A 23,877-nucleotide genomic window follows, 5' to 3' on the forward strand; every position below is an offset into this window, starting at 1 on the left:
ATGAATTTATGCTTGATCTTTTTAGAAGAGTTTTATGTTGTATGTTATATACATACTTAATAGCCCTCAGGGACTCCACCCCTCAGGATCAAGATTACATTATTAAGGGAGAGGAGACCACGTGGCTCTGGCTTTCTGAGCCTTAATTGGACGTTTGGCACCCCATCCCCTGGGGCTGGCTTGATTTTTGTGTCTCAGGAAGCCCACTACTGGGATACAGTAATTGCCCTGCCCACGATAGTGTGGGCAGGGAAACATATGTCTGCTCACCCCTGGCGGGAGCACTTCGGTAGGAGCAGTATGTTGTTTTTCTGCATGTGCTTTTTTGCAGGCATGGAAAAACACATTGCTTCCACTTGGCAGGAGCAAACAAAAAGTGCTACCCCACCAGAATTGGTTAATGCGGGGAGCTGGCTGTGGCAACAGGGGCCCTAGGGCTCCCCTGGCAGCACCCAACTTACTGTTTGGTGGGTGATCTGGAGGGCACTGGGGCACCCACCCAGAAGGACCACAGGCTCGGGGGATATGGGATGGGGCCCCCGGGGACACTGCAGGCTTCAACTTAATTGCAGCTTTTGGGGGGTGGGGTCCATAGGACTTATTAGGAAACAAAAAGGAGGCCCCCATGGCTCCCCCCCCCCTTTTGAATGGAATTTAGTCCAGTAGAATGGGGTCCCTGGGGCCTATTAAGGCCCGGTGTCCTCTTAAAATATATTGTTTGGCTTCTGAAGATGGGTTCCTCAGGGCCACTATTGGCTCAGGGAGAGGGGCTGTGCAACCCTCTCCCCTTAAAGGCCACAGAGAATGGAGTTCCCAGTACCCCTTGTGGCTCGGAGAGGATGGCTGTGCACCACCCTCACCTTCATTTTTTTTAACAAGGTCCCGGGTGATGGTGTCCCCAGGGTACTTAGTGGTGGAAGAGTGGGGTCACATGGGTAGCTCCTCTTACTAAAAAAGAAGGTCCCAAGGGATGGGGTCCCAGGGACCCTTAGTGGCTCAGGGAGCAGGCTGCTTGTCCCTCTCCTTTAAATAAATAAAGGCCTCTGGGCATGAGGTGCAAAGTGATTTGGAAATGGGGACTGCACCAATGGGTTAAATGCAGGTCCTGTCTGCAGGCTACGCACAGCAACTGTCTAGAGAAAAATTAGACATTTTAGCTTTTGCAAGGCTTTATTGGGCGCTCTTTAGCCCTGTGGTGACAATTTTATAAGCAGTGTTTTGTTTTTTGAATGCTGCCTCATGCAGCACCTCTTTTTTTCTTTTTTTACAGGTTTCACAGTCCCATATTTCTACTGGGGGCCATGCAAGAAAACCCGAAGTTCCTGAGGTCACTGCTGGCTCCCCACACTGTGGCACCAATGCTCAGCAGAAGCTGACTCTTTTTGCACTCCTGCTGTCCCATCAACTTGTATCAAGAATGGACAGGAGAGTGCTTCTTTCCCACCATGTGTGGGACCCATGGCTTTGACAGGGCACCTGTGTGTTATCAGCAGATCCAGTAGTCCCCCTCCTGATGGGGGTCACCCAGAAGCAGGAACTGTCCACAAAAGATCATCTGCCTAATTTTAGGATGCCACATCATCACTCCCACTCCACCCCTCCCCCCCAAACCCACAGCACAGCATGTGGGGATATTTAAACATGGCAGCTTGAAGTGGTCAATGGAAAGGCCTGCCCTGAGAGCTTTAGCTGTGCCCTCAACTGACACAGAAGCCTGATTCTTTCCCACCAAAACGTCACAGGGGAGGCCCTCCTATGTTTGTCTCCAGGGTGCTGACCTTCCTACTTTGTTTCTGTTGACTTAGGATTGCCAAAGTCAGGTGCAGTGTGAAAGGTTATTTGGCACATGAAGATTTCCTCCGCACCCCTGCCTTTTCCAGGGACTAAACCAAGCACTGTCAAATGGCACTATTATGTGGGAAGGCCTTTCATTCTCCTGCTGGCCAGCATAGTAATTAACTTTACCCAGTAAGGGGGTCAAAAGCCTGGGAGCAGAGCCAGGGAAACTTTCAGTTCTCCAAGTGCGATAAGAAATGCAGTTATCACAAAAGTGACTTTGAAACTGCCCTCAGGGTATTTATTACCCTAGGGTTGATAACTGACTTGTACCACTAGGACTACATAGGAAGAAACTGTATCATGGTGCTGATTTTGCCCATAACCTTTAAATCAGTAAAGCAAACAGACTTTTCAGTATTCATTATAAATGTACAGTATGAATACTCGCTCCCATTATAGGGCAAACACCAGGTCCGCATCACTCCCTGAAGGGTCCTTTTTGTGACAGGCTACTTGTGGACAGGTACCGCAATGATCTAAATGGTAGTCTCACGATCTCACCTTGCACACATACGCAAGCATGCATGCATATTTAACCATCCCAGAGCCTCTAACTGTAGCTGTGTAGCAGCGGGCAGATCTTACAAGGTGGACACTAGCAGGTAGCACTTTCAGGACATTTCCTCAGAATTTACTGTGAGTGACAAATAGATAGTGAAATTCACTCACAGCAAAAGTCCAAAACCTGGTATTCAAAAAGCAGAAAATCCAGGGCATTAAATTGACTGAAAAATGCCTTAGCAACAGCTTGGCTCACCCCAAAGGGCCCCTAATGCTGTGTGATTTGCATCCTCCCAGTGCTGTTCCTTAGTTTCTCTTCAGTTCACCCCAACGTATAACACAATAATACTAGGGATGTGCATAGAGCTTCTGCACCCTACTGATGGTCTCTGTTCAATGTTGCTAGGATTGCAAATTGATTGCTCTGCATTTGACCCAGGAACCCATCCACAGTAGCACATATTCACGTTCCTCAAGCTATATCTTAGCAGGTTACTGGTTTACCTCATTGGACCACCACTCTGACATACTTCAATATTTCTTGACAGGCACTTTAGTTGCACATCATCTCATTCTATTGACCCTCTACAGGGGTGGGGGGTGTTGCTCAATTATATCCAGGTCTGTGATCTCGCTGCTCATCATCTGACTATCTCAGCTCCTTAACTGCAGTATATGTTTAATATTTTAGTGTTGTACTTGAGCAGCTCACAATATAACCTACAGGCCTACTACTGTGGTGTCAATTCTTATTCCTAGCACTTCACCACAAGCACTAATAATTTGTTAGAGTGGATTTCTAATTGATATCTACCTATCAATGCCTGGGCTGTTCTTTAGTCATTTCAGAGTCTGGTCCATAGGCACTTATGTACAACCCAAGCTATCATCAATTATACTGAGCAATAAGCAAGAATAAGCAGATTGTTAAGCATGAGTAGTTTGCCCAATGCCAATTTGCAATTGAAATATTTACACAATCAAATGCAAATTAATTTCATATATGAAAAGTCCTATACTGCGAACATGCAGCCAGTACTGTTGTATGCCCTAAATATTGACTGAACATCCACAATGAATGACCATGGCTCATGTGCTGTAGGGCAGGGGCATTTAACATAGGTACTTTGGGGCATGATCCATGTGCGATTTTCAGAATAGCCACATAAGAAACATTAAATAATTCTACAAGAAACTCCTTAACATAGTTAATGTTCATCTCTTTTGGAGCAAGGACCGACATCAACTCCCAGTACCCATACCAGGAACAATAGAACCAATAGCAATCTCATCATGAGTGTACGCAAGCACCGCCTCATTCTCTCGTACTCTGAAGATGCTGAGGGTGATTTTCAAATGGATCCTAATCAGCAACCAGAAAGCCGTCACACATGCTCTTGTCACAAGCAAGCTGAACTACTGGAACACCCTCTATGCTGGGATCAACAAAACAACTCACTTAAATACTGCAGACCATTTAGAACTCAGCAGCCAGAATCACTCTCAATCTCCAATGCTGCACTCGCATAACACTACACCTAGACGAGCGGTGCTGGATACCCATACACAAAGGAGCATAATTGAAGCTCCCTACCGGCAGTTTAAAGGCACTACATAACACTGGCCCATCATTCCTCAACAATCACATCTACTTTCACAAACCTTCCAGACTCCTCCACCCGTCTAGACTGCTGCTTGCACACATCCCATGCATATAGAGAACCAATCCAGCGGTCGCGCCTTCTCCTTTATTGCTTCTAAAGTGTGGAATGACCTGCCATTGCACATAAGAGTCTCCTCCTCCTGTCTTGAATTCTACAAGAACCGGAAGACCTGATTTTTCAAGTTGTGTCACCAGGTCCTGCATTTGCTATATTCCCACCTGCTTTGCTTCAGAATGCCATCCCAGCTGATAGTGTGCTCTACAAATCTGCATAACCATTGCTGCTGAGTTTCCCAGGTTTATGCATGATGTGCAGCTTCATTCCAGGTTTTTCCAATAAAAATTGTAGCCTAACTTCAAAATGGAGTAAAGAAGACTACAAACCCATATTTCAAATAAACAACCTGGACTGGAGCAGCACGTCATGCTTGGACCTGGGAAACTTGGCAGGGTTGCATAGCTAGGAGTCTTTCTTTCTGGCCTTACTCTGAACTGCCCTTGTGCATTTCAATCAAATAATTTTCCACAATTATGTACAAGGCCTTTTGTGTATTCCTTTTGATGGATTCATTCGTCATAATATAGAAATTACATAGCAATTGCATTAGGTGTAATGTACACAACTTTTAAGTGTTTGTTTGAAAAAAACAAGATGCAGAACGGAAGAAGGCAGACAGAGGTTCCACATAATTTCACAATTGTCTGTAGAGTGATATTTGTGTATTTTGCCTAATGACATTGTACATGTGGGCAAAGTGAAAGAGATATTTGTATGTGGAAAAGGAGGTTTCCAAGGACCACTTCAGAAGGGTTTAGGGTGGCAGAAAGTAAATGGGGAAATATGTTAATGAGAGTTGTGGTGATAAGGGGCTTATGAGTAAAGTAGATGAAGCATGCACTAGACGTAACTTAATAGGACACAATTGTTTTAGAGTAAGAACATAGATTAAATTAAACACCATTGTGGAAACTTTATAGAGAGGTGTATGAGACTGTGAGGCAGCATGCCTGATGCCTTTCGGGAGAGTTGGAATTGAATTTGAGAAGATGAAACATGCTCGAAGTGGCAACACCTTAGTCTTCTAGTTGTCAGATGTGTACTGTTGCACTATTCAAGTTTGATGGGCTCTATAGTGTTAATCAGGCTCTTGGAGGATGGGAATTTGAGTTGGTGCCGGCTCTTGCAGATTTTGAGCAGGTTTAGTCCATAGTACTTGAGGTTTGGATTATGCATGTCTGAAAATGCATCCCAACGATTCAGGGTGAAGGATGAAGAATGGAACCATAATAGAAAGTGCTGAAGGATGTAGTTCTTTTAGCTTAGTAGCAGTGGATGAAAGGAAAATATTCTCTCAGTCTTTGCTGGGTTAAGCATTAGGTGGTACATGTCCAGCTGCAGACTACAGAGTCAAGGAAAAGGAATACCAGGTAAATGAATAAGTGAGTCAGAAGTGAAGAAGATATGGGTATGCTGGAGCAGATTTCTAGAAAAGGTAAATGAGCCGATCATTTTAACAGTTAACATCAGTCATCCTCACGTATACCTGATAGCGTGAGGTGGAACTTTCAGTCCTGCGAGTTTCTATCAACAGTCATAATCACTTTTCATCTTAAACCAGTTCTCTTAATGTGGTTATCCCCACATGGACAAACTCAATTAAGCACTTAGCATCAAATCTATACTGCTCCTTTAAGTCCCAGAACATCCTTTTCACAGCAGTGTACACTCCATCAAGCTTGAACATTGTATCTCTATAGGAAGTGATCTAGCTGCACCATCATTAGATGGTCATTCCCAATGATGAATATGGGATATCATCGTTGATTTAGCTGTGGCCTTTTCCTGACGAAGGCACCTTCTAGTGCCGAAACGCGCGTAGAACATTACTAAAGTCAACTGAATTTGTGCCACATTGCTTTGGCTGATTATATATGTGAACACTGATTATCACATTACTGTTGTTATCAAATCTGTGAGATTGTTTTTAATTGAGTCCAATTTTGGATGAGAAATGATTGTTGGTACGATTGGGACAGTATGAATGGGATATTTTATATATTTTTTGTATGTCATTAATAAAAATATATTTTGTACTTTTTTGATTAATAGAGATCTTGTTGGGTCTTTCTTTATTCCTTTGTTATTTAAATAATATTGTACAGTGATTACCTTAATTGTGTTGCCTTAAGTTTTTACATTGATTTAGTGATCCCTGCCTTAAGGAACTTTTACCCTATCAGCAGGGGGGCCTCTCTCTTTACATTATACTAGTTTACATCAGGCCATTCTCTTTAGTGCTAAACAATGCAGCAGTCATCTGTGCAATGCTACACACATCATTGAAACTGAACATCACACATCACTACACACCTCACTGAAATCATATGAATATTACGCTAATTTGCATATTTTGTGGACATTGTGATGAGCTTACAACTGGGTTCTGCATTTACTAATCAGAAAAGGCGTATTAGTTTGTTCTAATTTAGTGCTTGGAGGACTCCAGTATAAACAATATTAGAAAACACTCCTTCTCAAGAGATGCGAGAGCTATTTATCGTTTTTAAAAATTCATTATAGATTGTTATTGTGATTATGCTTTCTCTAATAGTTTTCGAGCAGTAATGGAAAATAGAATAGGTTATTATTTGCCAATATGCCATGCTGTTGATGTCGAAATGTCTTCTTAAACATTTACTACATTTTTCTTTACCGTTACAGATGCCTATACAACCTCTGAAGTTACCTATAAGTGGACTTACAATGCAACTGATTCAGTTGAAGTTGCAGAAGATGGCTCTCGGTTAAACCAATATGATCTCTTAGGACATTTAGTTGGAAAGGAGACAATTAAATCAAGTACAGGTAAATAAGAATAAGTATTGGAAAACAGACCATTTTACAAATATCAGAGATATTATATGTTTATGTATATGTTATGTGTTTCCCAAACACAAACTGTTACGATTACAGTCAAAATAAAGTCCTGCACTATACAATTGTTGATGTTTTCGTTAGGTTAAGCTACCATTGCCATCCCTGAATCCTAGTTTTCTGAAAAACTTGACTGGAGGAAATCAACAGAGTCTACCGGAACCATGCTGGATGCAGATGGCGCCTAAAACCTAATTAACATTAGAATTGAATCCCTATTAACCCCTAAGGAATGGTGCTTCATTACTCCTGGTCTTCACATCCAGGTTTTGCAATTTCTATGTCTGTCGATCATTTTTTCAAATCTTTATTTATGAGCTTTATTTGAACATTGCAATAACAGATTACGACATAAGAACGGCAGCTCACACCGGCACAGTATTTAACTGCTGTCATGGTTGGTATACATTTTTTTGACAGAGTAGCATATCAGGTGGCATTTGGAAACATTGCATCCTATTAAGTAGCAGCCTGACTCCTCCTCCATCCCCCCCCACCCCATCCCTTTCTATTATCCAGTGAACCACCGTCCTCCCTGACAATCCTCTCTGGTTAGTAGGGCACATCCAACCTCAAAGCCACAAGCCTCTTTGAGCAGTCATTAAGTCGTGGGGCTTTGCCCCAACAAATCCTCTTCCTGTTGCCCCTGAAGGAGAGTCTCCAGCAGGCTATGTCCTCCTCTGCTCCCCTGTCTTGTCACACCTTACATAATCTTATCCCCTCTGCCAATGCCCACTCCCCCAGGTCCCTGCACCTCTTAGTGAGATGGACCACAAGTTGAGAGCCAGTGGATCTCTATCTGGCGTGTGGCCGGAAGGAGGCACAGTGTGGAGAATTTGTGTTGCATTTGGCCGTCTTTAGGTTAAAGTGAGGTAGTTTAACCCGTTTATCGCTAGCCACCTCCTGCACCTGTGCACAGGCTGTTGTCCATTCTTTGTCGGACAGAGGCACAGTGTGGAGAATTTGTGTTGCATTTGGCCGTCTTTAGGTTAAAGTGAATTAGTTTAACGTGTTTATCGCTCGACACCTCCTGCACCTGTGCACAGGCTGTTGTACATTCTTTGTCGGACAGAGGTGTTGGTAAATCGTCCTCTTAAGTCTGGCGGGCCCGTAGTGGGTACTGCGATCTATTATTTTTAGGGTTGCTCTAGTGTCCTCCCTACCCCTGTCCAGTAATATGACCAGGGTTGCTGACGGGAAGTTTCTCCTTACCTCCCAAGCTGTGTGTATTAGTTCAGCAAACTGGAAGAACTGCTGGAGCCAATTCTGAATGCCTCTCATGCCTTGTCAAATGGGATAAATTTATCCCATGGGAAAAGTTCACCCAGTGCTAGGCACCCTCCACTTTATCACGCCGACAGTGACATTAATTCCTGTTTGTGCCAAAGGGATTGCAGCTATTCAATTGGTAGTGTTATGGTAAAAGGTGGGCATTCCTGTACACATTTAACTGCCACTTCTCATTCTGAAGCCACTTGTGCTATCAGTAGTAGCGTGTGGAGGAGTTGCGGGCTCCTCTCATCAGGTGCATCAGGAAGTCACCATCCTGGTGGGCCCCTATCATTACGTAGTTTCCCAGTTTGGGTCCCCAGAAAACCACTTCACTTCATGGTGCAAGTACGCAGTAATAAAATAGACCTCCTGAACTAGTAGTTCTAGACCCCCTCTGTCTGATTCATCTTCAGTAGTGATTAGCGTACTCTGCTTTTCTTACCAGACGAGACCACACCAGATGGACCAGTAGTTCATCAAGTTCTTAAAAGAAAAGTTGAGTAATCTGGTACATTGCATTTTACAATAGGTACAAGCAGCATGGAAGTAGAACCATTTTTCTCAGTGCCTGTCTCGCCATCACCGAAACTCTGGTTGGGGTGAGTGTGCACCATATTGAGTGACCTAGGTTCCTCGTTCTCGAAATATCGAAGGCTCCTAAACAACGCCCAGGTCAGGCAATCCAGCAAAGAGTTAAGGTAGCGTTTTGATTATGTTGATGCACAGACCTGACACCTCTGCAAAGGTTTCAAGGCCCTGTAGAAGCAGAGGTAACAACTAGGGGTGGGTGGAATTGGCGGAATTTAGTTTAGCAGAATTGCATTTAAAATTCCACCAAATTCTGCAATGGGGTGGAGTGGCCTTTTGGCTCAATTTCTTTAGCACAAAATTCACCCTCGCATCCAAAAATGGATGCGAGGATGCATTTTGCAATAAGAAATAGAGCTATCAAATACTAAATGCACTGCAGTCCATACCTCTTAGGTCCCTTACATACTCTGTTGTGATTACCGCAGAGTATATAGGGGCACTGAGGGGTATACACAGCAGTGCATACCACTCAGCGCCCTTACATAATCTGCACAATCACTGCAGAGCACATAAAGGTGCCGAGGGGTATGCAAAGCAGTGCATACCCTGTGCGCCCCTACATACACTGCAGTAATGACTGCAGAGTATAAAAGGGTGCTGAGGGGTATACACTGCAGTGAAGTGAGTGATTTCTAAACCGGGCCAAAAGACGGCACTACGCCTCTGTGTTTAATAATCTCTGCAGATTAAACTTTAATCTGTAGTAGGTTTTAAACATAGAGAGACTGCTCCCTCTTTCAGCTCTGTTTGAAAACAAAAAACTGCAGATTGATTCCGCTGGCAGAGCAGTGGAATTTGTTTTTAATTCCGCATTACAGGATTAACACACAATTACCAAATTCCTCTGATTCTGCTGGCAGAATTAATTATTATGCCCAGACCTAGTATTGACTCCTCAGGACTGGTTACATATTCTAAAGCATCATCTCCATATAGGGATACTACACACCAGAGGGGCAACTAGAGCCAAATTACGGGGGGGGGGCTAAGAAAAAATTTCGGGGGGGGGGGGCTGAATCTTTTAAGCCATAATGCAGAGTGGAACTGCAGGGGCTCTTAGAAGGGGTGAAACAACAGCGAGGCCTCATTAACATGCAAATGGTCTTTTAAAGACCTGTGAAGTGCTCGGGTGCGGCTGTGTGTGCGCCGGGAAGCTGTCTCATCCCGGGCTGCCACACACGACGGGGGGGGGGGGGCTGAAGCCCTTTGAGTCCAATGGGTGTTGTGCGCCTGCTACACGCGCTTTTGCGCTCTCCTGTATGCTCCATGGTGCCATCGCACACCAAAGCCAAATTGCCAATAGCTCTATTGCCATCACAAAGAGAAGTGGCAACAGCAGGCAGACTTGCTTGGTTCCCCTCTCCACTCTCCAGCTATGTAACATATACCCACCCGACCATACTTGTGCTGTTGGGTCCCTGTACAACAATCCCACCCATCGAACAAAGTTTGTCCCAAAGACATCTGCCCTGAGGACTTCGAACATATGGTCCCATCCCAGGGAGTCAGGTGCTTTTTCGATATCAAGTGCTATCAAAGCACATTACTCTCACAATGTCCCCCACGAGTCTCAAGGCGCAGCACAAAAAAAGAATAAGCTTACAAAAAAGTGTACGTTTACCTTTGTGAATCAAGCCCCTGAAGTCAGGCTTTGACTTCTCTTTGTCGTCACTACAGAGACCCTCCTCTTCACTTTGCACGCTGCTTTATGGACACATTTCAGGGTCTCTCAATATGTCCTCATGTCCTCTTTAAAAGGGTGAGGTTAAAGTTTACTTTTAAGTGATTTCCATAATTCTCATCTTTCCTCAAATAAGGAATCAGTTCTGAAGGCTGTTTTAAAAAAAAGCTAGGGCTTGGAGGTGGACTTGGACTGTGGGGTGCACAGCTTCTCTGATCAACAAACAGCAAGTCACCCCGAAATTTACAAGGCAGAGAATTCCGGGGACGCTGTGCAGTCTGCAACATCTCACTAATCCCTGCCACACAAAACCTTGCTGCTCATGTGGCGTCTTCTGTCTGCAGAACTAGCAGGCCAGTTTGCCTGTCGCCCACTGTTAAATGGTAGCGGCAGTCGTAGTCGATAACCTTTCAAGTATTGCCCGGCGGTAATCGCCTCTTATACCATTCGATGCTAAACCAACAAAGAGGCAGGCGCCGGAGACTGGAAGGCAGGAAACAAAGTTTTATTCCGTCGGAGTGGAACACATCAGATCAGACAGCGAGGTATCGTCACAAGGTGCTCTAACTGCATCTCTGAGGCCTGGCCTCTTATACACAGGTTTATGACTTTATTGCAGGTTTATCATACATGGCACATTTTTGAGATCGCTTTGATACATGAAAGAACATCCTCAGAATGCCCTCTTCAAGCTCGTTCCCACACATATCTACAGTGGAAGTCCCCACCCCACCCACAGTAGGAGATGGCTATCACACAGCTGGACATTCCGCCAATTCCCGGGGGTGTGTGCGACCGGTCGGGTCTCAGGGGGTGGGGGGCCTTGATCTACTGTAATCCCTTTGATGTGGGGTGTTTCCCTTACAGTAGGGGCAATAAACTGCATCCGCAGGGCTAGGTGATGGCCTGGGATCAGTTCGGACAATGGGGCGCAGAGGAAGGGGGGTTATCAAAGAGATGCATGACCATGTATGGGATGTCGGTCAGGCGTGGGATCTGGTTCCATGGCAGGGTCGCGTAGAAGGAGAGGGTTTATGGCCCGTGTATGAGAGAGCGGGGGTGGCCAGCGCGCGGGGGAATGCCCGCAGCGCCAGGGGGACGCGCTGGCGATCGGCAATGAGCAGGGAGAGACCAGGGTGCCTAAAATGGCTGCCGTGCGCTTTCCTGTGTGTCGCGCTGGGGAGAGACAAGATGGCGCAGATAATGTTCAGTTCGCAAGCTAAATTTCCACAGTCCTCCCTTTTAACATATCTCGCCAGCTTGTTTAGTTCGGATCTATCCCCATAATACTACGAACTTCCACCTCATACAAAGCTTTCATTCGCTCCGCTTCAAAGTTCAAAGTCTTAGGGCAGATGCAGTTCATAAAAAGCGAACATAAAGGTGGCAGACACTGAATCCCCAAGCAACATCCACATAGTATCACAATTGGTATTAGGATAAATGAAAACAGCCTCCATCCCCAACTTCTAATAGTGTCCCAAAACCAACTTCCCAGTGACCATTCTTCTTGCCCCTGATGAACCTCTGCGGAAAGTCTGTGGAGGTGTTCAATTGCTTTGTAGACTGAGGGTGAGTTATCCGGTACGTAGGTACAACAGCTGGACCCAATGATGCGGCATGCTCCTCCACGATCAGCCAGAACCACATCTAGAACGAGGCGGTTCTGAAGAGCCACCAGGCGGACGGCCTGAAGCACGGCGGTGTTGTTGGCGAGGATGCCAGCCGTAATGTTCATCGCCGTTTCGACTGCCTGAGTTAAGTGGCGGATGGCACGGCTGTTTGCCATTGGACCCCAGAGTGGAACAAGTCCTTTTACTGCGTCCATGAACTGTGCTCCGGTGGAGTCGGCTTGCGCAATGTCTTTGGCACGTTTCTGTCGGTGATGGTTTGCTGGAGCCACATATGTCGGAGGAAGGACACAAGCGATGTAGCAGGTGCCTCCCCAACCTTTCGGAAGCCAGGTGTAGGCCTTAGTACCACAGACGAAGTACATATTCGGGGAGGCAACAAAGGAGGGTGGATCAACTGAGTCCAATGTTCGGGTGATGAGGCAGGAGCTGTGGCCCACCAGCTGCGCCCCCAGGCCTTCGAGGCACACAAGTCCAGTGATGTTGATGACGGATAGGGCCACTGTTAGGGTGGCGGCCGTTCGTTTCCGGAGGTAAGAGAAGGTGGGTCTGGCTGGGTTGTTAAACACCTGCATTTCAACTCGTTCTTTGGCAGGGATGTCCATGTGAAAGGAAGTGTTTGATCTCAGAGGACAGAAGGGGGCAGAAGTTTTTCCAGTTTTGTTCAGCCAGAACCCATGGTAGAAGTGTGACACAGTTTTGCCGGAAGTGGCATTGTCCTTGTAGCTTTCCTGCAGGAGGATTAGACGGGCGAGGCAGGAACCATGGACCGAAAAAGGTGAAGGGATGAAAGGGATAGAGTGTCTGGTGGCATGTGGTAGCAATCCACAGATCCAGCAATTAGTGGCATTGGAGGCAAGATTGTGTTGGTGGAGCAACTGCACAAAAGAGTTATTCCAGAACTCCTTACGCCTTTCTCGGAGTTGGGGTGAAAGTGAGATCAGATGGTGTTCTTTCATGGTGGTAGGTGGAACGGTGGTCAGCAATGTCTTATGGGCGGGTGCGCTCTCCTCCATGATCCAGAAGGTGACCATGAGGAGAAGGCAAAAGAGAAGGGTAATGAAAAGTGCAATAGTCTTTGAGCTGTGCATTTTGTCAGTCTTTGGGATTTTGTAGTGGATCTTTGGGCGTCCGGTTGCTTCCATCATCTTCATGTCGGATGCTTCCATCACCTTCAAGGGACTCGGTAGCGGGCAGAACCACAGACTTTGTCTAGTTTCTCTCCTGGTGGCCTTTGAGGTGGCTAGGCAACCGCTCTTGAGATTTCAACTTAGTTTGTGGTCTGCTTAGCCGAAGTTCCCTCCTTTCGTCGTAGGTTATACCCTTCTTTGGATGGCACAGTGGGATCGGGATATTTCATTAATTCAAGTGTCTCTGTATCCGGGCAGTGGCTCAGGGATGGTCGGTCTTTGTCCAGTAGTTCCTCTTGGGCGGTGATGTTGTCCGTGGTCGTCAGGGTCGATGATACCTTCTTGCAGTGGTGTGCATGCAGCCAATTGCGCTTCCCCTCCACTCGAAGAGCTGTTCGGGTGGTGATCAGGACTTGCAGAGGGCCCGTCCACCGGGGCTCCAGACTCTTGGTGCGCTGGAAGTTACGCACTAAGACAAAGTCACCCGGTTGGATGTCGTGCCCGGGGCCTCTGGAAACGTCGGGAATGGCTTGCAGCACCTGCTGATGGATAACAGACAACGTTTTAGTTAGGTTGTACAAATAGTCAGACATGAGGACGTCCGGGACGTCATGGATGGATGTTGGTTTCGGTGCAACCCAAAGGTTCATGGGCCACCCGAAGACGACCTCGTAGGGGGTTAAGTGGTGTTTGGTGGGGGTGGAACGCATTGATAGCAATGCTAGCGGGAGAGCGTCTGGCCATTTCAGTCCTGTGGTGGCAACTATTTTTGCTATCTTAAGCTTCAATGTGGCATTATGTCGCTCAACCAAGCCTGCAGATTGGGGATGGAAGACCGCATGGAACTTCTGTTTTACACCCAGCCCCTTTAAGATGAGTTGGATAACCTCGGCTACAAAGTGGGGGCCGTTGTCGCTCCACAAAATTCGACAAAGGCCGTACCGGGGGAAGAATTCTTTCAGTAGTACTTATGCGGTAGTCATAGCAGTGTTGTCGCGGGTTGGGTAGGCTTCCACCCACTTGCTGAAGGCGCACACAACGACAAGTACGTACTTCAAACCTTGGCACCTTTCTAACTGGACGTAGTCCATTTGTAGGACTTCAAAGGGGTGATTGGGAACCCCAAACCCTCCCCGGGGTACAGCAGTTCCTTTCCCAGGGTTGTGTTGGAGGCAGACCAGGCATTGTTGGACCAGACGTTTGGCTGAGTCTGAGATTTTTTCGTTGTGCCAGACTTTGGAGATGAATTCGATCATGGGAGCGTCCCTATGTGTGCGGGGGAGTGTGCCATGGTCAGCATGGGGATCAAGTATGAGTCAGGTAGCAACCATTTGTTCGAGTCTTTAGTTCGCCAGCAACCGTCATCGTCCTTCAATCCCACCCGTGCCCATTCAGTTAATTTGTGTGGTGAGCTGGCTAATTGGATGTCCCTAATCGTTTCCCTAGCATCCTTCCATTTCTCAGTTTGTGACCTGGTTACGTACATACGGGTCGTGGACCTATTCTCGGCTGTGGTTCAGGCAGTAATGTCAGCCAGTGCATTTCCCTGTCCTATAATGTCTGTCAATTTCTTATGTGCCTGGCATTTGATCACAGCCAGCCGTGTGGGGAGGAGGACTGCTTCGGTCAGGGCAGAGACTAGATCTCCATGCAGGATGGGTGTGCCATGGGAAGTCAAGAATCCCCTCTCCTTCCAAAGGAGCCCAAAGTGGTGAACTACCCCGAAGGCGTATTGGCTGTCTGTGTAAATGTTTGCGGTTGTCCCTGCTGCCAGGATGCATGCTCGTGTGAGAGCAATCAGTTCAGCCGCCTGTGCGGATCGCTGTATGATGCGGGCTGTCTCAACAATTGTTCGGGCTGTGGTGACTGCATAGGCAGCGGAAGTGGTGCCATCGGGGAGCTTGATGCATGAGCCATCCACCCATAGTTCTCCGTCAGGGTCCGGGAAGGCAGTATCTCGAAGGTCAATCCTACTCTTGGTCTGTTCGTCGGTGAGAGTCACGCAGTCATGTATGGGGGGCGCATTGGGGTCAGTGTCAGGGAGAGGTAGTAGAGTGGCTGGATTCAGAGTGGTGCTTCGTTTCAATGTGATGTGGGGTGCAAGCAGAGTCAGTTCATAGCCAGTCAGTCGTGCGCTAGTCAGGTGTTGAGTCTTGGTCTGGTTCAGGAGGGTGTCAACCGCATGGGGTACCAATACAGTGAGGGGGTTCGAGAGCACGATCCCCTCACTTTGCTGGATAGAGACAGCAGCGGCGGCTACTGCTCGAAGGCAGGCGGGCAAAGCTCTGGCTACAGGGTCAAGAGGGGCAGAGAAGTAGGCACAAGGGCGTTGTTTAGGACCTATGGACTGGGTTAGGACAGACAACGCGCATCCCTTCCTTTCGTGGGTGTAGAGGGAGAAAGGTTTAGTGTAGTCTGGGGTTCCTAGGACTGGGGCCGAGCAGAGGGCGTCTCGTAATTCTTTGAAGGAGGATTGGCATTCGGGTGTCCAGGGGAGGGGAAAGGGGACATCTTTAGCCAACAGGGAAAGCAGAGGTTTTACAATAAGACTGAAGTTTGGCAACCACTGTCGACAAAAGGAGGTGAGGCCTACTAGAGACCGCACTTGCTTCTGAGTTTTGGGAACAGGGGTTTCTAGGATGGTCTGAATTCGGTCAGGGGTAAGTTTCCTCCCATCCTTGGATAGGAGGTGGCCTAGGTATGTCACTTGGGGTTGGCAGAACTGTAACTTCTTCCTGGAGACCTTGTGACCGTTCTCCGCGAGGAAGTGGAGGAGGTGAAGGGTGGCCGTGACAGCAAGTGGGGTGGTGTCGTCCGCCAAAAGAATGTCGTCGACGTACTGTATTAACACCACTCCATCGGGTAATTGGACTGCATCTAGTTGTCTCTTGGGAGCTTGGCTATAAATGCTGGGACTCTCAGTGTAGCCTTGGGGTGCCCTACAGAATCTGTACGACCGGGCTTTTAAAGTGAAGCCGAACAGGTAGCGGCTGTCTGGGTGGATGGGGATGGAGAAGAATGCGTTCTTGAGATCAATAACAGTAAAGGTGGTGGCAGTGGACGGAATTAGGGTGAGGATGGTGGTGATGTCTGAGACCACGGGGTACTGAGGTATGACTACTTTGTTAACTTCTCGTAAGTCAACAATGAAGCGGTATGCTTTCTCATCTCCCTCGCCTTGCTTCTTTACAATGGGTAGGATAGGGCTGTTGCAAACATTACTGACTACTTCTTCTACTACTCCTGCATTGACTAGGGACTGGATGATTTCCACCAATGCCTTCTCACCTTCGGGCGATATTCCATACTGTGGAAGCTTTGGTAGCACTGCGTCCGGTCGGACGGTTATGTGTACTGGGTCGATCACCATGCGCCCTACATCTGAGTCGGTTTTAGCCCATAGATGTGAGGGTAACGTGTCGAGTAGGGACAGGTCAGCATCAGTTATAGAGAGCATACGTCGTGTGTGACAAGGTCTGAACAGATCTGGGTTATCGTGCAGGATGACTCGAACTCCGTCTGGGGAACATCTGATGGTAGCTCGGAAATGTTTTAGCAAATCGAGTCCCATAATAGCATCGGGGGTGTTGGAGGAGAGCAGAAAGGTCTTGTCAGTGGCGTTATATTCTAAGTCAAAGGAGATTGGTGCTGATAAGGGGTTAGTGGAGGGCGTTCCATCGAAGCCTATTGAGGTTACGTGTGAGCCAGACAAGGGTGCCCTAGGAATCAGTCGTTTAGATAACGCACTACGTGTCGCCCCAGTATCTACCAGGAATGGAGACTTTGTGCCCAAGACCTTAGCAGTGACGTAAGGACCTTGCTGGTCAACACGGAGTTCGACTGGATTCCTCCCTTGCCCCTGGCGGTCCTATGCGAAGTCATGGGTGCTTTCGTAGTCGGACTGCTGACACTGGTTTTGTCGGGGGCGATCAAAGGTGTTTGGTCTGCCTGGCCTGTCGTTGATGGCGTCGTTCGTGTACCCTCGTCCCTGTCCTCTATTTCTGGGGTCATATGCTATGTCTCTGGGGTCCCTATTTTTGTTCATTTCCAGAAGGACCGGGCACTGGGATTTCCAGTGTCCGAACCCTCTACAGAACGCACATTGGTTCCCATCTAAGTCTCTCCGTCCGTTGTAGGGTGCAGGTGTATGGTCTCTAGGGGGTAGCTTTCTAGAGGCGGTTGGTTGGTAATTCCCTTTTGGGGGTTCCCTTCCTATGGTCACCCCTTGCAACTGTGCTATCATTACCCTCTCCTTCAGTTCCTTTTTCTTCCTCTCTGACGCCCTATCTTTTGGTTTTCGTAGTATTGGGCCATCTGGAGGATTGCTGCGGGTTTGGAGGCTGCCCAACTACTCTCGCTGGTCTGTAGCTTCTGGGAGACTTCTTGTGACAGACCCTTCACATAATTCTGGACAAAGAGGTGATGTCCGGTTGCAGTGGTCATGTCCTGGCCACTATAATCGGAAAACACGGTCTCGAATCGAGAGAAGTATTCAGACACATCCTCCTGGGGTTTCTGGCGACAAGCCGTCACTATCGGCCAGTCTACCTTTCTTTCTGGGATTAAAGTCTTCAACTTCTGTACAATCTTGTCTGGGAGCTCCAATATGGCTTTCGGGGGTTTCTGTCCCAGTTCTCGCTGTTTGTCTATGGTATCAAGTTGTACCCAAGTATATCCGAATGGCTCAGCGTGGTCAACTTTCCGGATTTGCTTCCACACATCAGCCGGCAGACATAACCCGAAGAACAAGTCGATATCTGCTAAGGTCATTATTGTTGAACCTAAGGCTGTACCTAGTTCGGTATAGAAGGCAGTCGGGTTCTTTCTCAAGTCGGGTAGGGTTTTTCTAAAGGTCAAAATGTCTTGTCGGTCCCATGGCTGGTAGACCCAATTCTATACAACCCTTCCATTCGCATCTTGGTGGTTGATGTCGTCATGTGTTCCCTGACCTCGTGGGGGGACCCAGTAGGGGGCGGCCTCTTTGATGGGCATCATGGTATCAGCCCTTCCTGGCTGGGGCTTAGTCGCTATGGGGGTTTCTGCTTTGGTTGTCTGCCTGTGCTCTTTAAGGTGCCGGTAGACCTCGAGTGTATGAGTGAAGAGGTCCGTCACATCGCCCTCTCCTTCTTCCCCAATGTCTACCTTCCTATATAGGGCCGCTAAGCCTTCGGGACCTTTATCGTGGTACCTATCCTCATATGTATTCAGGGCGTGATAACAAAGTCGTACGACAAAGTGTCATCTGCGGTTGTCGGCATATGAGTTATACACGTCTGTTATATACTCCTCACTTTCCTTTCACACCACCAGTGTCCTTACTATCTTGTCGATTCCCGCTCGTTCGTCCTTTGTTAGTCGATTCATTCTGGTGGAATCTTTCTTTCTCATCTCAGGGTCATCCAACGTTATTGCCAACGTTGTGTTCAGTACAAGAGGCTCGGCCGGCGCGGAGGCCGTGAGGACCAAGGCCCCTGTACTGCTTTCGCTTGTGTTTGGGGGTTGTGGGTGTTGCACTACCGGTTGGGAGGGTGCATATGGAGGGGGCATGTAAATGATCGGGGGACCTAATAGCAATTCGTCATTCGTTCGTTGCTTAGAAGACAACTCAGGGTAGAGCATAGAGGGGGTCCTAACAGGGTACTGGCCTGATGTTTCAGGCTCCTGTCTTAGTTTAGCTTCCCTTCTCTCCTTTATTTCTTCTTCTAACTTTCTAGCGGCAAGGTGAGCTGCCTTTCGTAATTCCTTTTCTGCTTTTACTTCTTCCCTCTTTTTCCGTTGTGTTGCTTCTTTGCACCACATGCCGATACTGTCAAGCATAGTAGGCGTCGTTTTATTACTACGCAGAGCTATTTCTAGCATTTCTATTTTATGGTCGTCGAAGGATCCCATCAGTGGCCACTGACTCTCGGGGTCCTTCTTTGTATATTTATGCCATAGCTTGCTATAAGCTACGGCGACTAGTCCATATTTAGTGAACATGTCCTTATTAGGGGTGCCCTCCAGTGGAGCCGGGTGGTCCACCTCTAATAAGCGGTCCGGGCAGAACCAACTACCAATCAGTGGGGAGAAGATAGGCATGACGGGTTACAACGGGGACAAAAGTCAGCACTACCTATCTTTTCACTGCTTGCAAAGACTAGATAGAATATCTCTATTCCTCGTTATTTGTAAGCAGAGAATACCTCCAAAGAACCAATATCGAACAACTAGTGTTCGGACAATCAATCAATCAATGGTGAGAAAGAGATAGGCACGACGGATTACAATGGGGACAAAAGTCTGCGTTACCTACCCTTCACTATTTGCAAAGACTAGACAGAATATTTCTATTCTACGTTATTTGCAAACAGAGAATATCTCAAAGAGCACTATCCTTCAAAACAATCAATATTCGGACAATCAATCAGTTGGGAGATAAAAATAGGCACGACGGGTTACAATGGGGACAAAAGTTTGCGTTACCTACCCTTCACTATCTGCAAAGGGAGAGAGAGAGAGTATTTCTACTCCTCCCCGTTTGTAGACAGCGAATATCTCAAAGAGAACAATCAATAAGCAATACTAGTATTTTCAATCAATCAATCAATCGTTTCGCAATTTGTCGTGTTTCACGACCCGACCTTACCCGGACCGCATGGACAGTTTCTCGTCTTCCGCCTCCAGCGCCCGATCGTCCTCTACTCTCCGTATTTGCCGCGGCACTCCTGATGGTTCCCAGTCAGGACCGTAGATCACTCGAGAGAGGTCTGCTCTGAACCAGTGAAGTTCGGATGATCGGCTGCCAGACGAGGGTCTATCGGGCAGGAGCTCTCCCGATCGTTGCAGTCGTTCACTCTGTCGTCGGGACCTCTCCCACTGGATCCACGTGTCGCTGATGGGCCCCACGCTTGGGACGCCAATTGTTAAATGGTAGCGGCAGTCGTAGTCGATAACCTTTCAAGTATTGCCCGGCGGTAATCGCCTCTTATACCATTCGATGCTAAACCAACAAAGAGGCAGGCGCCGGAGACTGGAAGGCAGGAAACAAAGTTTTATTCCGTTGGAGTGGAACACATCAGATCAGACAGCGAGGTATCGTCACGAGGTGCTCTAACTGCATCTCTGAGGCCTGGCCTCTTATACACAGGTTTATGACTTTATTGCAGGTTTATCATACATGGCACATTTTTGAGATCGCTTTGATACATGAAAGAACATCCTCAGAATCCCCACTTCAAGCTCGTTCCCACACATATCTACAGTGGAAGTCCCCACCCCACCCACAGTAGGAGATGGCTATCACACAGCTGGACATTCCGCCAATTCCCGGGGGTGTGTGCGACCGGTCGGGTCTCAGGGGGTGGGGGGCCTTGATCTACTGTAATCCCTTTGATGTGGGGTGTTTCCCTTACAGTAGGGGCAATAAACTGCATCCGCAGGGCTGGGTGATGGCCTGGGATCGGTTCGGACAATGGGGCGCAGAGGAAGGGGGGTTATCAAAGAGATGCATGACCATGTATGGGATGTCGGTCAGGCGTGGGATGTGGTTCCATGGCAGGGTCGCGCAGAAGGAGAGGGTTTATGGCCCGTGTATGAGAGAGCGGGGGTGGCCGGCGCGCGGGAGAATGCTCGCAGCGCCAGGGGAACGCGCTGGCGATCGGCAATGAGTAGGGAGAGACCAGGGTGACTAAAATGGCTGCCGTGCGCTTTCCTGTGTGTCGCGCTGGGGAGAGACAAGATGGCGCAGATAATGTTCAGTTCGCAAGCTAAATTTCCACACCACCATGCTCTACCTGGACTAAGCTAAACCGGTCGGGAGTCCCTGCAGAGGACTGCCACCATTTTGTTTGTGTGGGTGTGGGACGGGGTCCCCAGAGTTGTGTCATCCATGTGGCAGCCACAGAGGATTCAATGGCGGGGATGTTGTCTAGTGATCTTCCCTCTCAGGCATAGCATATCATAGGCAGCACAGGGCTCAGGTGTGCCACTTTGATGCAGTATTCCGAAAGTGGCTGCCAGAGCAAAGCTCTAAACAAGCCATATTGCTAGGCCAGCCCCTCTCATGTCTTTCAATGATCACGTACATTTACTTTTTAGTTTAAAATTCGGGAGCATATTTAGTTCTTTATTTTGGTAATGCTGTACACACACCACCTGCAATGTCTTGGAGGAAGGCCTTGTTGCTTGTAAGCTACTAAGGCTAAGCTTGGGACATCTCTTTGAAGCATGTTCGTACTTTTAGGCACTAGATTGTTTTGACTGAGTGGGAGTAAAGGCACAGCTATTACCATGGACCAACACCTCTATACCCGCAGTATAGCAATCAGATTCCCTACAGCCCTAAAATATATTAATATCATATTAGAGGGCCACTGTAACACCTCATATTTACTCACCTTGAGCATGATCTAACTGTCATGCTCCAATATCTGCAGGATATTGTATTAAATATACGGTGCACTTTCCACATTACATGCGTCCTGTCCACATAACTTGTACTAGCACAGTTATGCAAAAGAGGGCACATGTGATTCACTATTTTATATAATCTGTCCAACCCCAGTATTTGTCAGTGACACCGAGAAAAATAAATGACATCTCTGTATCTCTTGACTGTGCGACTTCTTATTGGGGGCATGACTGGAATTCTAGACACTTCCCTGTAACAATTAAATACTCAAAAACGTTTTTTAATAATGGCATATTTTTGGAGCTCTGGTGATAACGCACATGATGCAGTTTCTTTTTGATGTCATATTATGAAATTTTAAGAGAAATAGACAATTAGCACGAGGTAGATATAATACTAACGTGCTTTTTCCAATCAAAAATGTGTAAGATACCTCAAAAGAGTGGCACACACTGTTATTAGAAAAAGCAGCTACTCCATTGTGTAAAGTTAAGTGACTCTTGTGTCACAACCAATAGCACAGAGATATAGGGGCCCATCATGTGCATTACTGTACACAGTATGGCACAGTCCAAAGTACATTTTTGTTCGTAGAAGTGCTCAATATGTAAAGCAACGATTCAGGTCTAGATTTTGACCAAAAGATGGCAAAATGGAGTTGAATGTCTGTTGAGGAGATTACCAAGAAATTAGGTGTGTGAAGTTCCTTAATGAGGGTCTAGGTCTCCTGGTCAGTCCTAGATAGTCCAGGGGAGTTATCCTTTTAAGACCAAGGGTCCTCACACACCCCAAGAGGTGTCATGCTTCAACATGGGGCAGCACCCCGTTGGGCCAGCGCTGCAATGCTCAACGGACCCCTCAAGGAGGCTCTTTACCGGAGTTCTTTTCTTTTTTGCAGATGGGAAGAGTGAGGTGCAAATGTGGTGTGCAGGTGTGAGTAGAATGAGGTGAGGGTATGTGCTCTAAAAATTATTAAAGACAAACCAAAAACTTATCTTAATTATTGGGTTTCTTTATCATGACTAAAAACGTGATTTGTAAGATAGTGTTTTATATAATGGTCTATCTAGGTTCTAATTAGTATAAGTCTAGAGTCGACATGTTTCATGCCTCTGACTGTCCGCAAGCATAATGGCAGTTCATCAGGACCAATTGAACTTCATCTACTCAAACAGGGATCACATGTGAAATATGTATAAAACATGCCCTGTGAACCTTTAATAAGTATGTAGTGTGTTTCTTTGGTGCAGACCCCAAATTGATAAGGTATATGACCCCAAACTATCCTGGAATGACTAGGAGACCTAGCCCCCCATTAAGGAACTGCACACTTCTAATTTATTGATTAATCAGAAGGGTGTGTGTGATGAACCTCTAACTAGCCATAGTCCCCTCCTTGCCAGATACTGATTGTTGAGGAGAATACAGCACATGTAACTCTTTGTCTCCTCATTTCACATCACAGCAAAGTAAACGTGTACTTTGACACTGTGATAATGCTGAGACTCCTAGCTGCCTAGCATTGTCTGGTGAGATGCAAAGGGTGCTACTGGTAATAATGCATTGCAACAAATTAACAGATTCTTTGGGGACTATCAGGTTTAGCAAACTTAAGGTTCGTTATTGATAATTTAGAAACATGTAGTACCTCTCTTTAAATAAAGTCTACTGTTTATTGCAGTGCTCTGTTAGTGGGTTCCCTAGTAAGTCCTTTTAAGAAGAATCGTCATGTTATCAGACTGTGACAAGCTATAACAAATAGGAAAGTGAAATCGCTGTTGTATAATGTGGTATTGATTTTGCTACACACTTATTTATGAAGTTAGCTTGAAAATGTGTATATAGTGTGCAACTCAATTCATTGGGTGTTATTTGAGAAAATCAAAAAGTATTAAGAAGTAGATGTTACAGACCTTGATATGAACACGGGACACTAAAACACACATAAACGTTTTTGGGGATTAACATGGGGAATTTAGATGCATCATGACAATTTCCACATTTTTTCCCCAGACTTTCTGTTTGTAACTAGTGAAATCTCTGGGTCGAAAACCATCCGTGCATTGTTGTTCCCTCTGAACTCATAACTCCAATAGGCCTGGTGTTAGACCTGGCATCCTTGGCATAGTTTCCCCTCTCTTTTTGCCTCTGCCTCCTGTATATTTGCTGTGTGCTGAATTTCGTTTTACCTGGTCTAGATGCTATGGGCACTTTGTCACTGCTGATCAGTGCCAAAGTGCAAGTG

At 46.8% G+C, this 23,877-nt stretch overlaps 1 protein-coding gene across 1 annotated transcript in view; it reads left to right on the plus strand.

The window, feature by feature from the left end:
* The window catches only part of GABRA2 (gamma-aminobutyric acid type A receptor subunit alpha2), a 647,485-nt gene that overhangs the window by 487,860 nt on the left and 135,748 nt on the right, over positions 1-23,877 (plus strand). The window contains exon 7 of the mRNA XM_085642160.1: positions 6,726-6,869. Coding sequence (XP_085498286.1) covers positions 6,726-6,869 — 144 coding nt within the window. The remainder of the gene's footprint in view (positions 1-6,725; positions 6,870-23,877) is intronic.

The sequence above is a fragment of the Triturus cristatus genome, chromosome 2_2 (genome assembly GCF_964204655.1).
Source record: "Triturus cristatus chromosome 2_2, aTriCri1.1, whole genome shotgun sequence".
Classification (NCBI taxonomy): Eukaryota; Metazoa; Chordata; class Amphibia; order Caudata; family Salamandridae; genus Triturus; species Triturus cristatus.